This window comes from Gymnoscopelus braueri (genome assembly GCF_963280865.1).
Source record: "Gymnoscopelus braueri genome assembly, chromosome: 13".
In the NCBI taxonomy this organism is placed as follows: Eukaryota; Metazoa; Chordata; class Actinopteri; order Myctophiformes; family Myctophidae; genus Gymnoscopelus; species Gymnoscopelus braueri.
This window is the reverse complement of record NC_137615.1, coordinates 52,009,621-52,022,715: the sequence shown is the minus strand read 5'-3', so window position 1 is coordinate 52,022,715 and position 13,095 is coordinate 52,009,621. Positions and strand designations below refer to the sequence as shown.

Genomic DNA, 13,095 nt, shown 5'->3' with positions numbered 1-13,095 from the left:
TGGACATCGTCTGCATACCCCTGAACAGGGTTAGTGGAAATTATATTGGCGGGGGCACACATACAGAGCCATCTTAACCATTGGTTAAGTGCCAACACAAAATTAACAGCGCTCCATGGACAGCCAGTCTTAACACCTACTTGGAGAGGGATGGGGTCTGTGAGCTGTTTACCACAGATAACCTGTATGAATGAACCAGTGTACACATCTTTAACAATGTCAACATAAACTTGGGGTAGATGGAATTCCTCAAGAGCTGTTATCATGACATTAACCCCCACACACACACACACACACACACACACACACACACACACACACACACACACACACACACACACACACACACACACACACACACACACACACACACACACACACACACACACACACACACACACACACACTTTAAAGTCCTTCCATTTCCAACCGGCATCCAACATTTTCTAAACTTTTGAATGGTTAGATAAAGTTCCGTTCATGTGTTTATCTTGTATCTACATCAAAAAGTTAGCATTTTATTGCCTTCTTCTTCTCTTATAAGAAATATGTTATCACATAGAAACTAGATCAAATAAAAGCCTTTCAGATTGATTAGAAAATGTTTTTGCTTTTTGACAAAATCTTGGTCCAAACATTGTCGTCTAGGACAGTGGTTCTCAAAGTGGGGTCCGGGGACGACCAGGGGTCCTTGAGGGGGTTCCGAGGATCAAACCGATAGATATCGGTCTAGCTATAGAGCACCGAAGTCTGACGTAATGTACACATCCTAGGTTTGTCTACCTGATTCGCGGTTTTCCACCCCCATTCTGAATTCCCATAGATGTATTTAATATCGCATCAAATAAGAACTGTGTTCCAAAAACAAACACATGATCCCGGCGGTTTGACTCTTATGGATATGAAGCATCAACTGACGGCGAGAAAACGATAATGTTACTTCCGCCGAATTAGTTACATTTTCTCCAGAAACAGACTGTATCAAATATAAGTGACTGACTATCATAAACGATACAGAACCTCCTCCCTGACAATATCGCAGAGACAGTTTGTTTATTTTTTGACCACAATTCTTATATGAGACGATTCTAAGATGACGCAATGTTATTCTCCATAGAGAAATTACTTTACGAACCTGGGGATGAACGAGTGACGTCAGGACTTCTGTACTCTATAGTAATAGCCGATCTACAAGCTGTAGATCGTCTATTGTCGCTGCGCAACATGCTTCCAAATCCAAATGACTGAGAACTTTAATCCATGAGTTTGGATGCAAACTACAGTTTCCATGTGTGGTTTGGATGGAAGGAACTTGTCTTACTTGTGGTGTGCATCTCTGTCCAGACTGGCAGCTCTCTCAAGCTCTATGAACTGACTCCTCAACATCTCCAGGCTGGAGAGCGCCTCCTGGTGGCCACACCGCTCTACTGACACTGCTGCCTCTAGGTCTCTGATACGCAACTGCGCGCGCACGCGCACACACACACACACACACACACACACACACACACACACACACACACACACACACACACACACACACACACACACACACACACACACACACACACACACACACACACACACACACACACACACACACACACACACACACACACACACACACACACACACACACACAGTTGTACAACAACACCAGAGTTTGGATGAAACAAAGTCTCACATAAGATTAGAGAACAAATGGGAGACCCGATACCACGTGGATGCAATGCTCTGCATTATTTTCTTTCTTTAACAGGGGCCATGCACAAAAAACTGTTAGGTCAGAGTTAGCTATAGCTAACTTGCATCTCTGGTCTCTTGCTCAGCGGGTCCCAGCTGATTAGATTCCCGGCAGGCCAGACCATTTGCTGAATGTCATTAATAGATAACTAGCACTTTATTATTTGTATTATAAATTACTTGCAGATTGATTGAATAATGAAAGTCATTAAATAGGGGCAATAATAGAGACAATAGTGTGCAGCCCAGCACACTATTTCCTCCTACTGTATGTATCCACATTATTCCACACAGTAAAGTCCTCAGTGTTCACTCATCCACTTGTAACTCTGTACATTTGTAGTCCATCAGAGGTAAATTAACACTGAGGATTTTACTGTGTAGATCTGCACTGATTTGTGTAAAATCAGTGGTTCCCAAACTTTTTAGCTTGAAATCCAAAAGAGAGACATTTTCACTACTTCTTTTTAAAAAAAAGGGTTTTATTTTTGGAATCCCTTTGATTATTATTATTATTATTTTGTATTAAAACAAGGAAAATAAAAAGGGGATTTTTACTTCCTACCCAATGTTTGGGAACCAGTGGTCTAAATGGACTTCTAAAATCAGTGAACTACAGTACTATGGTGTTCTACTGCCACCTACTGGTGATTTGACTTAATTCGTTCACTGTCACATCACATCTCACTGAAGCGTTTTGTAGTGTGTGTGTGTGCGTGTGAGTGTGAGTGTGAGTGTGAGTGTGAGTGTGAGTGTGTGTGTGTGTTACCTGTATGATCTCAGAGTTGAACTTGGTCTCCAGGTGAGCAGATCTCTCTGCTTCCACGTTGGATTGTAAACTCTTCACCTTCTGACCTGATAACTACAAACAACATTCACATCACACAGCTGAGTTGGATGGGACAGACCTCCCTCACAAATGAAATCAATTTCAATACATTTTTACGCTACATCCAGTCTGGATATTCTTCCTAATTCGTCCAAACAGTAAAATCAGCAGGGCCCTAGAGTTCAAAACCTTAAGACCGGGAACGCATCTGTGTCATTTTTAGATTTCTTTGGCTATTCAAAAATACCAGATCTACAAGCTCATTGTGCCGTGCTATGAGCTTGTAGATCTGCCATTTTTTGGAAAAATAGTGAAAATTTGTGCAAATCTTTGAATATATATATTTTTTAAAGCGACCGTTTTTAACTAAAATCTTTGCTTCTGAGGGTCCCTGGAACAACATATTTTGAGATGGGGGGTCCGCGGCCAAATACATATAATTTTGGAGGTCCTTGACATGAAAAAGTTTGAGAATCTCTGATTATAGCCACATACGTTTTTTTTATAAAACGGTTAGGATTTAGAAGACATTTGTAGAATCCCCCAGAAGCAAAGATTAGAGTTAAAATGTTATGCTTTAAAAACATATATATATATATATTCAAAGATTTGCACATATTATTTTCAAGATTTTTCAAAAATAGCAGATCTACAAGCTCATAGCTAAAGCTTTCACTGAAAATAGCCAATCGACAACGTGTCACAGCTAGACAGGTTGTGAGCTTGTCGATCTGCTATTCTCAGCTACAGCGTTCCCTACAATACTGATGCTGGGGTTCAGGTGGTTAAAAATAATAATTTGATTAATCAAACAAACGTATAATTGTTATTGACATAATGATTGCTGAGATATTTCTAAGGTCACAGAAACAAAGTGATTCCAGTCCTGTTTATTGGTTTTGAACGATCTAAAATCCAATTCTGATCCAGGCGGGTAGGGATTCAAAGCTTTTAACTCTTGGGCCCAGGGAATTTACATTTGTATTTTATTTTTAAATGCCGCGTCAGGTTTCATAATGTTATGTATTGGCAGAATCTGCTTTGGTTGTGTTCATTTATGTACTAAAATGGTGTATTTGAGAGCTGATTCACTGCAATGTAAGTCAATGAGGAGAATCATTTGTGAATGATCAATTTCTAATCAATGGAGTAACCATTGAAGATATGTCACTAATACAGTACCGTATTTGGAGTTACATCATGGCAAGGTACTGTAACTACACAACCCAACCTCTACCAAAGTGTCATTATGCTTTAAGGCTGCACCATGTAACTTTTCCTCTTCTACCCCGGATTTGAACCTGGTTTCCTGTGCAAATGCTGATTTTGTTTTACCATTGAGCTAATAGAGCCTGGCTGCTTGCTCAGGGGATAAATTGAATCTTGACCATCAGCTCAGAATTCGTGTCAGATCCTGTGTCTAGGTGAGACATGACCTTTGACACAATCTAAATGTCTCAATAGAAGAGCAGGGAGTTATATTGTATTAACTCATTCCCTGCCTAGAACGACTAAAACGACTTCTGTCCTTTAAGCCCTGTCTGCCAAGAACGACTAAAACGACTTTTAATTTATTCCATTTTTTTTCTTTTTCTTTTTAACCCAAAGACCAAGGATTTTTTGAAGATCTAGGGCCCTATTCCAGTTGAAATTTGAACAAACCACTAATTAGGGATTTCGGACTAGGCAAGAGGCGTTTCCCCGCAAAATTCGGTATTCTATGGCACCCCCCTGACCCGCCAAACACCTGAGCTACCCGTTACATTATGCATAGGTGTGGTTTGGGCGTTACAATGATGAAACCAATCACCGTGCCAGAAGCCATTGCCTTTAAGAGAAGACTGCGCTAGCCGTCATCCCCGATCCAATATATGCTCTAGCCTATCTACCTGTCTGCAGTCTCTGCACTGTTGCCTGGTCTGATTATTATAAGCCGCATTGGGCTTGTTTTCCTTCTTTTTTTTTATTTTATCCAAATACATTTTTATATTAATTTGTAGCCTATTGTGTTCACAATAAGCTTGTCATATTAGTCAGATCCGGAATAGTATATGAAAGCCATTTAAAATATTTATACTATTGGTACACACCGGCTGCTCCCAAATAATTAATTACATCATGTTGCGACAACGCTCCTACGTGGTACACAGACAAACAGTAGCACATGGGTATAATAAATTGGACAGTTTTAGGAAAGGTCTATAGCCTATGTACTCACGTTGGCTGTTATCGTTCTATTTCCACCATTCTAATGGATTCCGGGTGTGTAAACATCTCTGAAGTTGCTCCATAGTTTCCTCTGAAGTGACGCAGTTAAAGTTAACTTACATCCATATTGTCCCCGTTATCTTTCATCATCCACCTTTGTTCAGTAATCCCGAACAGAGCTAAACTTTAAGTTTACATCAATCAAAGCCTCTCAAACCCAGACACATTGCTGCGATGCGTATGTGCGTCGCCTACCTACCCAAAATAACAGACATACAAGCTATCAACGGCGCTGCGTCATGTCGTGTCGACAGCTTACAGATCTGTTATTTTGGACAGCATACAATGAGGCACGCGCGCGCCACGGAGTAGCCTATCACTAAACCAAAAACATTACATTACGTGGTCAACAACATACTAGACATGTAACTTGCTTGGAGCTTTTAATGCAGTGGTTCTCAACCTGTGGGTCGAGACCACAATGGAGCACCCAACGCCTGGCGAGCTTGTAGATCTGCTATTTTCACAATATTTATCTGTGGAACCGAGTCAAACAAAATGGGGGGGGGGGGGTCCCCAGTTCAAATATGGTTATTTTGGGGGGGTCATGAACGTAGCGTTTACACGGGGAATATAATAATAATATAGGCTAATATATATAATATAGGCTATAATATAATATTCACCCGCAGCATGGGTTTAATGAGACAGCAGCCAAAATGAAAATCACACTATGATCCGATCATCTTATAAAAAATTTAAGTGCTTAAGATTTTAGCCCAAACCCAACGGGACCCGACCCGGCCCGTCGGCACCGGCTGGGCCGGGTCTATGTTTTTTTTACATCCAAATAAATTCATATATTAATTAATTTGTAGCGTATTGTGTTCACAATAAGCTTGTCATATTAGTCAGATCCCCAAGAGTATATGAAAGCCATTTAAAATTGTTATATATTCGTACACAGCTGATGCCAAATAATTAAACAGGGCAGCGCAACAGTAGGTCAAATCAATCACTGTCTTGTCATGACGCAGCAGCAGAGGGAGCCCCCTTTAAAGTTTAAACCATAACATGACATAAATAATGGATCTTCAGAGCTTTCTTCATGTCTTTTTCACCTCAAAGTAAATGTTGGATTATTTCTTCAAATGATAGCACAGGCAGCGGCCAGTAGAAGGTAACATTGGATGTGATTTCTCCATTGCAAAAATGATTACGGTTATTCTATGAAACATATATTTCATAGAATAACCATAATCATTTTTAAAATGGTTATGGGGCAGTGTATATATTTATATAGCCCTATTTGCTCCAAGCTGTTTTTTAAATACAATATAGACTGTTGGAATAGGGTAGAATGACTCCTGTTCTTAACGAATTACCAAGATTTAATGAGAAATAAGGCTTCTATAAAAAAATTACTGACGGGCTGGGCTGGGTCTAATTTGTCAATTATTAGTCGAGCCGGGCTGAAATATTTAGGGGATATGAAAGCTCTAGTTAGTAGTTTTAAGTGCTCATGTGGCCTTATAGTTGCTTCTTTTTGTTTTCATAGACCTGCGGACTGCGGTTGCTTATTTCTCTCCAAGGCTGGCAACACGGCTCATGGTCCAACGCACAAAGCCATTGTAGTGTCTGTGTGCACTTGACGGGTGATTTTATAAACCAGCGGGTGCTTCTAGAATCCACTATCCCCCCTCCCCAAGCTGTACCCATGTGTGTCTGTAGAATTGCAATGTGGGGGATATAGCAACAACACGCCCACGGGCACACCTCCATGCGCAAATAACGGTGTCGGCATAATGGTGACGGGTAGAGCAGGTGCTAGAATAACCTATTGGGGCGGCGCAGGTCCATTATCCCGATTTAACGGGGATTTTTTTGCCACAGAATAGAGCCGCTAGACTCCCATCCACTTCCTTGTTAACTTAAAACTTAAACATTTTGTATCTCGGCTCCTGAGTACTTTTTTTTTTCAATGAAAAATCTCTGGCAGTGGGCAAACGCAAAAAAAAAAAAGTTCTGGCAGTGAATGAGTTAACATACTCTATCATACAGATTGGACAAAATTACATTTTATTCATTAAAAAACTAAGTTACATAGTACCGCTTTAACTATTTGCATTTGATGTTTAAACATTATTTCTTGCTATTTTTGTAAGTTTGGGTCTTGGAAAGACACACATTTTCATATCTGACTCTGAGCTGAACGCGTTTGGGAACATGTGGCCTAGAGAGGCTTCATCAGAGCATTCTAATAAAACATGGTGGAACTAAATAAAACTCATGCATTTGTATCTTTTGGTGGAGCTCCATTATGCCAGCAGCAGCCATCTACCAAATCAGCCTCTCTCTCTCTCTCTCTCCCTCTCTTTTTCTCTCTCTCTGTACCTCCAGTTCCTTCCTGCTCTTCTCTTCTCTCTCCATCAGGTATTTCAGTTCGTTGGTTTGTCGTCTGAGGGCCTCGCTGTCTCTCTCTCTCTCCCTCTCCACCTCCTCCAACCTCCTCTTCAATCCCTCCATCACTTCTTCCTGCTCCTGAGAACAAAGGAGGGAGAGAGATGCGAGAGAAAGCATGTGTATAAAAACGCAGAAAGATCGGATGTGCGCGAGCGTGTGTGTGTGTGTGTGTGTGTTACCTGCAGCAGGGTGTGTAGTTTGTCGTTCTCTGTGTTGACGCTGAACAGGAGCCTGTCTCTCTCCTCTACTTCCTGTTGCAGTGCATGCTGGTCCTGCTGTCGGGACTGTCTGGTGACCTCCAGAGCTGTCTGAAGGTCACACACTGTCTGCTGCAGCTCTGCACAGCGCACTGCTCACACACATACACACAACAACTACAAGTTGTGTACCACTGCCATAATGAGTGTTTCCCATTAATTAACCACAGCATCCCTATAGTGGGGAAGGCCTTCGCTGAAAATAGCAGATCGACAAGCTCACAACGTGTCGTGCTGCGACACATTGTGAGCTTTTTGATCAGCCATTTTCAGCGAAAGCCTTCCCCACTATAACAGAAAACAGAACGTACGCTAATATAGAGCCCTGAGGGACCATATGGGGTTTAACACAGTAAGACCTGAGGCCGATTCTAATGTTGTTGCTATATCAGTGGAGCTCAAGCTGTTTCATGTCAAGGACTCCCAAAATTATATGTACAGTATTTGGCTGCCAACCCCCATCTCAAAATATTTCATTTCAGGGACCCCGAGAAGCAAAGATTTGAGTTAAAAATAGCAATCTAACACATGTACGAGCGCACTGCAGAGCTTAAATGACTTGAACTTTGACGTAACTAGAACTACTGCAAAAGCGAAACCTTAGGTTCTCAAGGACTGTTGCACATGTGCAGACAAGAATCGTATGGTCTTATTGGTTCAGAGCCAAGATTGTAAACTATGCAGTGGTGCCATCAAGTCTTTACTTCTCAGTGCTGCTGATAGTGAGGAAGTGGTTACTGAAATTCCAAAAGCAATGCCTTTTGAAGGGAAAAAAGATGGTGGGGGGTATAATAGGTTAACCACAGGGTGAGATTAATGACATTCTTTAGATCTGATGTTGAATGGACATAGAGCGTGGGTCTAATTTCACTCGGACTTGCCTGACCTGGGTCACTGCTGCAAATGACTCATGAGGAGTAAGCATGACCAGTGACCACACATAGAATCATCATCGATTCCCGGCACTGATTGAACTGTCGGCAACTGTTAACCATCTTAGCAGGCGGAGGCCAATTTTAAACATAACCCATATAGCTTTAGCACTAGCTTAAGGTTGACTCAGCCTCCATTTGACTCAATAGCGTGACGTATCGCCCACTTCGTAGCGCCGATCGGCCAGATGCACCCTCTCCAAGTAAACGATGTACACACTCATCGCTGTAATATTAGGGGAGCGTGTATTCCATAGCCTCTCTCTCTCCCTCCCTCCCGCCGCTCCCTCCCTCCCGCCGTGTTGTCCGTGACATGATGATTAGTTTGTGTGAGAAAATAGAGCTTCTTAAGTCAATGCATGCACGCACGCACACGCACACACACACACACACACACACACACACACACACACACACACACACACACACACACACACACACACACACACACACACACACACACAGTTTGTCGCCCGTGATTGGCTAAGCCTGCGTTGCCAGGTGCTTATTTTGTAAGCGATGTTCTGCTTATTTGGGCGCTTCTTTTGGGCCCCGTTTGCATGGACCACGGCAGCGCGTGTTTCTCGCCCGGTTTCGCGGATGTGGCAACGCGAGCTGAAATATTGCAGACACTTTATTATTATTAGAAATGGAGACACATGTGAAGGTGGAAAATAAAGTAGATGTTATTGTCAGAAAAGCCATGAGCGATTTTTGTGGCAAGTTGGAAGAGAATTGGAGCACTGCTTTGGCCGTGAGTTGTACCTAAATGTTTGGGTGCAAAAAAGGACCCCCTCTCTGATTGTGTGGCAGGGATGGACGGTCGGTGACCACTTTGGTTGCGTGTCCACAGTTTCCTGAGCTGCACAAAGCAACTTCATCTCAAGTTTCAACAAATCTTAAAAAGTATACAGATATATAAAGACTTTGCTTGTAGTATTATGGGAACAATATAACTTTTTTGGATGTTCAGTAGGCATAGATAGATGACAACGATGTAGGATTAGGTCTATTTGGGGAGTTGGCAACGGTTTGTAGAAGTGAGATGATAAAGCAGAATTAGAAAGTGTGAAAAGGATTATGTATCCTAATCCTGGTGACACTGACATAAATCTGTAAAACAGATTGTATCGTCTCGGTCGGGTGGAAACCTCAGATGTCCAAAACTGTTACTTTTCAGGATTCAAATTCAAAAGCATCAAAAGTAGCAGATCTACAAGCTCGAAACGCGTCGCTTCGCGCCACGTTTCGCGCTTGTAGATCTGCTAGTTTTGATGCTTTTGTGTGACACTGTAGTATGATAAAATAGGGCATTAATTTATGAAAAAACACAACAAGTTAGAATATGGAGATAAGAGGCCAACAGCAACGATATGTATGGTTCATTTGTTATCAGGGTTTTTTGAGACCGACATCTCGTGACACAAAAAATAATAAATATATACCAGTAAATATCCAGCATTTCAAGCAAGTGGAAAAGGGGTGTTTCTAGTAGAAGTAGAATTACCAGTGAGTGCGTCAGTGTGTTCGGTCAGATCAGACAGTTTAGCAGTGTGTCTCTTCTCTACAGTCAGCTGATATTCCAGGGTTTGTCTCACAGCTTCTCCTCTCTCCACCTCGCACCTCAGCTTAGCGAGCTGGGACTGGAGACTGGACGTCTGAAACACAAACACACACACACACACACACACACACACACACACACACACACACACACACACACACACACACACACACACACACACACACACACACACACACACACACACACACACACACACACACACACACACACACACACACACACACACACACACACACACACACCTTTAGAATGACCATTTGGAAATAGACACATAAAACTACACTTTAGATGTTCTTGCTACAGTGCACTCTTTTGATTTGGAGTTCATATTTTATCAAGCATGTTAGTATGAAGTTGTGTCCCCCTCTCAGTGGTGTAAAGTAACTAAGTACATTTACTCAAGTAATATACAGTACTTAAGTGCAGTTTTGAGGTATTTTTTACTTCACTGGAGTATTTCCAATTTTCAGTACTTTTACTTCCACTCCATTACATCTCAGAGGAAAATGTTGTACTTTTACTCCACTACAATTCTTTGAAAACTTTAGTTACTAGTTACTTTGTAGATATCAATTATTATATTATAAAACATACATTAACCCCTTTGGCCCTTTTTTATACATAGGCTATTTGAAAATAGCCGATCTACAAGCTCACAACGCGCATACCGGGAAAGTATCTGTGCCATTTTAGATTTCTTTGGCTATTCAAAAATAGCAGATCTGAAAAAATCGAAAATGTGTGCAAATCTTTTAACATAGATTTTTTAAAGCAAACATTTGTAAAATATTTGGTTCCACGGACCTCCAGAAGCAAAGATTTGAGTTAAAAAAATATATTATGTATGTTCAAGATTTTCCAAAAATAGCATATCTACATGTACAAGCTCGAGTGCTGCGCTACGAGCTTGTATGTCTGCTATTTTTGAATAGCCCAAAGTATAAAATAATGGTTATAGCAAAAGATCTAAAATGACACAGTAGCCTATGCGTTCCCGGTCTTAATGGGTTAAGTGGTGAAGAAGAAGAAGTGTGTACCTCCTGGTTATGTAGGGAGATCAGCTGTAGCTTGTCTTTCTCCAGCTGGTGAACTCTCCACCTCAGACCATCCTCGTTTCCCTCTACTCCTCCTTTGGTCCTCCCCGTCTCCTGCTCCTCCTGCATCCCGCCTCCTCTCCCCTCTCTCTCCTCCTCCTCTGAATGTCTCCTCCTCTCCCCCTCACCTCCTCTGCTTCTATCTCTCGCCTCCACCTTCATGCCGCCTCCTCCTCCTCCTCTCCTCTCTCCCTCCTTCCTCTTCTCCTGCACCTCCTCTGGGGCCACTCTACCTCTCCTCCTCTCCTCCTCCCCTCTCCTCCCCCTCCCCTGCTGTCCTTTGGCTTTCAGGGTGACAGTGACATCTTTCGGCCTGAGGAAAGAAGACAAACGTCACACAGTCACAAATGTACCTTTCATACTAATCTAAAGAGGCTAGAGTTGAATTAACACTATACATCTACATCATACATGGGCAACTGGCGGCCCGGGGGCCACATGCGGCCCCCACCTTCACTTAATGCGGCCCGCAGGTTAATATCAGAATACTGATATATTATTGATTTCAGCTGTTACAATTCCAAACGTGCAAACATGACCCGCTTTAATTACTTCAGTCTATATTAGTAGCTTAACACATTGGGTGCCAGAGGTTTATTAAAATATTATACTTTGAGTGCCAGGACTTTTTAAACATTTTGAACCTTTTTCAAGTAGTCACAAAAAAAATTCAGTGATCACCGTCCTCACGGTGATCCCCTCATTACACACATACAGGTCTCGTACAATCGGGGGGAAAAAATTTAAAACATTCGGAAATCCATTCCATAGTTGCAGCAAGTTCAAAAAAGTTAAATTAACATTGTAAAAAAAAAAAGTGCACAGGAGCCGAGATACAGGTTTTTGAAGTCATAAGTTAACCAGGAGGTGGATTGGAGTCTAAATCTTGTAGGAGTGATATTTCCTGTTGCTGTGTATATATACGGTTTTGGCACTCAACGTTAGTATGCGCAAAACCGTATATATACGGTTTTGGCACCCAATGTGTTAATGACTAGTATTAAAATGTTATTGTCTTTTTCACGTCCTGTGTATTTAAGTTCATAAAGTTAACAAAAGTATAACTAAGAGGCTGACAAAACCAGCTAACTCCATTGGATCCTCAAACTTTCTGCTAAACCAGCTAACTCCACCAAAGGGGGGCGGAGTTAGCTGGTTTTGCTGACTCCAGGCTCCACCCTCTTTGACCTCCAACCTCATTGTGAGCTTTGAGGTCCATTCAGCTGTTCTTATCAATGATGAACAAAACCTCCTAACTCCACTTTTATTTTGTTTTAGTCATTTCCTGAAAAATGAACATTTTGGAGTTAGCTGGTTTCTGCCGTACAGCAGAGATTTGTTTGTTTGTTTGTCTGATTATTTTTACTTACAAGAGATTTAAAAAATGATACACAACGCTATTTTTCAATAGCCAAAGTACAAAATAATGGTTATAGCTCAAATCTAAGATGACACAGATGCGTTCCAGCTAGGTAGGTCTTAATGGGTTAATAATATATCATCAACAGTTTACAGCATCAACTATAAACACTCCATGATATGTTATAACATAGACCATCACCTGGACATTCATCGTTATGGGGGGTTGTTCATCCCCTTAAACCCATAGCCTTATTTATCCCATTAAGACCTGAGGCCGATTCTACAAAAGCCTTCTAAATCAGTAGTTCTCACACTTTCAACATGTTGCTTGTAGATCTGCCATTTTTGAATAGCCAAAGCGCAAAATAACGGTTAAAGTGGTTACACAGATGCGTTCCCGTAGCCTGGTAAACCCTCCCTCCGGAAATCTCATTTCTATTTGAGGAATCAAATAGAAATGAGATTTCCGGAGGGAGGGTTTACCAGGCTAGCGTTCCCGGTCTCAAAGGGTTAATATTCCTTGTCCTCACCTTGCTGTGTGTTCCTCAGAGTGTTTGTCAGTAGAGACGTTCTGTCCAGCATCGTGAGCCCTCGCTCGCTCAAACCGTCTCCTCTGACTCGA

The 13,095-nt window shown here is 41.7% G+C and overlaps 1 protein-coding gene across 4 annotated transcripts in view; it reads right to left on the bottom strand.

The window, feature by feature from the left end:
• ccdc171 (coiled-coil domain containing 171) overlaps window positions 1-11,188 on the bottom strand; it is an 87,831-nt gene extending 76,643 nt beyond the window's left edge. For all 4 annotated transcript variants that reach the window (XR_013934268.1, XM_080446448.1, XM_080446450.1 and 1 more), the window contains exons 1-6: window positions 11,055-11,188; window positions 9,940-10,090; window positions 7,423-7,592; window positions 7,175-7,321; window positions 2,513-2,605; window positions 1,322-1,461 (exon numbers count right to left, since the gene is read on the bottom strand). Coding sequence is in view for 3 of the 4 variants with exons in the window: in XM_080446448.1 (XP_080302574.1) it covers window positions 1,322-1,461; window positions 2,513-2,605; window positions 7,175-7,321; window positions 7,423-7,592; window positions 9,940-10,090; window positions 11,055-11,180 (827 nt within the window). In the remaining variant the exon portion in view is untranslated. The remainder of the gene's footprint in view (window positions 1-1,321; window positions 1,462-2,512; window positions 2,606-7,174; window positions 7,322-7,422; window positions 7,593-9,939; window positions 10,091-11,054) is intronic.
• Between the last annotated feature and the right edge of the window lie 1,907 nt (window positions 11,189-13,095).